Source organism: Phytophthora cinnamomi (assembly GCF_018691715.1).
Source record: "Phytophthora cinnamomi strain GKB4 chromosome Unknown Contig95, whole genome shotgun sequence".
Taxonomy (NCBI): domain Eukaryota; phylum Oomycota; class Peronosporomycetes; order Peronosporales; family Peronosporaceae; genus Phytophthora; species Phytophthora cinnamomi.
The window spans coordinates 236,625-239,868 of NW_027151028.1; the positions used below are offsets into that span (position 1 = coordinate 236,625).

The window sequence follows — 3,244 nt, forward strand, 5'->3', positions numbered from 1 at the left end:
CGTAACACCGTACGGTGGCTCGCCTGTTCATGGATCGTGTCTTCCGACACCACGGTCTTCCCGAGACCATCGTCTAAGATCGAGACAAACGGTTCACCGCTGCGTTCTGGCAAAACCTGTTCCGTCTTCAAAGCACTCGACTGTTGATGTCTACGGGGGATCACCCGCACAGACAGAGTGCGTCAATAGGGCGCTCGAGGACACCCTCCGCAGTATCTGCGCGGAGAATCCCCGCTCTTGGGCTGACCGATTGCCCATGGTTGAATTTGCTATCAGCAACGCGGTGCACGCGTCGACGGTGTTTCATCCCCTTTTACCTCAATGGTTACGACACCCTCAGGTGCCGCTCGCCTTACGAGGCGGTACTGGGACTTAGGTCGTAAGTGGGGGAGAGGCTCGGAAAAACCTTCCTACCAGGTCTCGGACGTAAGGCCTGATTCACTACGGAAGCAATTGTCCTCGTTTGTGGAAGACAGGCTGAATATCACCAGCGGGGCTAGAGATGCAATGGCACAAGCCGAATATAAACAAAAGGAGTACTCCGACCAAAAGGGACGAGGAAACTTGAACGTGTTTAAGGTGGGGGACTTAGTTCTCCTAGATACTGAAACCTACCGCTAAGCACAGTTAGCTCGGTCGAGAGCAACAAAGTGAAGCACCGCTTCATTGGACCTTTCACGGTACTCAGCCGACATGGTGCTTCGTACACCATAGACTTGCCGAAGTCGATGACGGCTCACACGACGTTTTACGTGGGTTGTCTGAAGCGGTACCACGACCCTCAGGTTCCGACGTCCCTGCAGGAAGCGGTGGGCGGCCATGTGGAGGAGGGCGCAGCTCCTCGAAGCGTGGTGTCGGCTTGCAATAACGCGGTTGGTACTCCTGCTGGTCGTGGGACGACGAGACGTACATCGGGGTGCCGTAAGCAGGGCCCCCGTAAGAGCCATGACCGTACGGAGCCGGGTGTGGGAAAGGCTGCGGCTCCTGATAGGGCGCGCGGTCACGATGCTCGGCCGTCACGCAGTGACTAGTAGTCCGACGTGTACGCCCGACGATCGGCCCGAGCATGGAGGTCGCGGACATCCCGGAACAGTGAATCAACATCCTCACGAAGCCGATCCACGGCGCCGGCTGACCAGCCCGGGAGACAGCCTCTCCACCAAGGCCAATCCTCAACGCGATCTCGAGCGAGTACACACGCTCTCGGAGAAGGCGAACCTCCTTTTGCTGAAGGGCCACTACCTGGCTCGGGGTTTCAGAGCTCGGCGGCAACGCCTCCAGCTCGTAGCCTTGGCCGTGCGAGGCCACCACCTGCCATCCTTTACCGGAATGGGGAGTTCCACTTCCACCTGGAGCGGGCCCTCCAGGAGCGGCGTCTCCACGGCAAGCGCCAACTTCTCGTGAAATGGAGGGGTTACCCGGAGCCAGAAACTCCTGGGGTCCTGTTGAACAGCTCCAGGCCTGCCCGCAGGCTGTAGCGATTTGGGACGAGTAGCGGCGGACGCTTCGTAAGTAGTCCTTGGCTTCTTGGCCGACGTACGGGGCACGGTAGCAGACGCAGTCGCACCGCGCTCACGCACTTCACGAGCTGTGGCTTTTTCCTGTTGTTTGAGCTCCTCCATCATTGGGTAGATCTTACGTTTGCTCACGAGGTGAACGAACTCGACGCGGAGGTCGTGATGGTCCAGTATAGTGGATAGCAAACGGTCCTCACGGAGTTCTTTATACTCGTGGTCGGAATACCCTTTACGAGATACATATCTCTAGAAGAGGTCTTCCGCGTCAATCCAGATCATAGCCTCGGGCGGCTTGACCCAAGGATAACCCCACACTGGCTAGAGGCCACCGTTGTCCTCCGCCTTCTTACGAAGCATGGTGAGCTCCTTCATTGGATCTTGTGTGGTGCTAAGAGCACACACCGAGCGGCTTCTATGTCGCTGACAAAGCGCGGTTCTGTCTCAACCAGAGCGCGTTCATAGGCGCCCTTTCAGGTGTAGCCGCTGACAAGGCCACGAGGAGGTGTGAGCTTCTTCAGGAGCTGTAGAGCACCAGTGCCGTCCTCGGGCGGGTAATAGCCCTTTGGACGCGGAGCGCCCCCGCCGAAAAGAGGACCTACAGTAGCCGTAGTCAGCGCCGTTGCTTGTCCCGCATGGGCGGCCGAGTCAGCACTGTAGTATTGCGTCTGCTGCTCATCGAGGTCATTAGAGTCCTCATGGGGCTCGTCGATATCCCCTTCTTCAGACTCGGAGTCATCGAACAGACCCCCGTAGTCGTCGTTGGGAGGCGACTTAGAGGCGGTACGCTCTTCCCACTGAGCACGTAGCAGCGGTGTCCATGGAAACTCGGGCGCGCGCGAGGCCTTCCGCCAGAGTCAGGTTTTTGGCCGGCGGAAACTGCCATGGGCTCGGTGTCCGTCTTGTCGCTCTGTAGCTTCTCGGCCTGGGTGTCCGGGTCGGCCGGGGCGTTGGGCCCGTCGCCCTCTGGTTGATTCTTGTCGTTGGCAGCCTGCCCGCTGCCTTCGGAGGTGTTCTCCTCCTCTGGTGAGCTCTCACCGGAGTGCACGACTTTGGTGCAACTGAACTCGGGCGCCGTTCATAACTGAAACTGGGGTGCCCTCCTCATCCTGTGGAGCATCGGGCGACTTGCGAGACACATGTTCGCCGTGCGACTCCTCCGGATAACTGCTCGGAGAGCGCACCTCCTTGGTGGCCGCGCCCGTGACCTCCTTCAGCATGGACAACTCGTCCATGGCTTTGGCCTTCTTGGTCTTCGGCTCCCGGCCCGGGGTTTTGAAGGTGTTTTCGCACCGCGCGAGCTGCGCTTGGGAGGCATGCTTCCTACGTGGAGACCGTGGGGATTGCTCAGCGATACGCCAGTCGCTTTCTGGGGCCCGAGAGCCGAGGCGCATGAGCTCGCGCCGTTGTCGATGGATTTCGACTGTGCTGGTGAAACGTGAGTCGCCACCGTACCCTAGCTCTGATTGGTCAATATGATCGAATATAAGGGGGGATGTAACGGGATTACATGGAATAGTGACCCTGGCACTATTCAGGGATGGCTACATAAGGTCACTCCCCTGAGTAGTGACTCAACAAGCTTCAGAGCCAATCGGTACATTTTCGATAGCATAAACTATAGGGACCTTCGGATTTGTATGCAGGCCAAATCTGTAATAACCTATAAATACACTTAGTCTTAGATTTACCGTATTTCTGATCAATCCGTCCTCTTAGGCCAGGGACAC

At 58.0% G+C, this 3,244-nt stretch overlaps 1 protein-coding gene across 1 annotated transcript; it reads right to left on the reverse strand.

Annotated features, from left to right (window-relative positions):
• Positions 1-1,987: 1,987 nt before the first annotated feature.
• IUM83_16692 (ABC Superfamily) lies at positions 1,988-2,908 on the reverse strand (the record flags this gene model as incomplete). The annotated part of the gene is made up of 3 exons (XM_067941595.1): positions 1,988-2,311; positions 2,395-2,575; positions 2,652-2,908. 3 exons carry the CDS (start codon positions 2,906-2,908, stop codon positions 1,988-1,990), a joined length of 762 nt encoding a protein of 253 aa, XP_067783878.1.
• Positions 2,909-3,244: the final 336 nt, after the last annotated feature.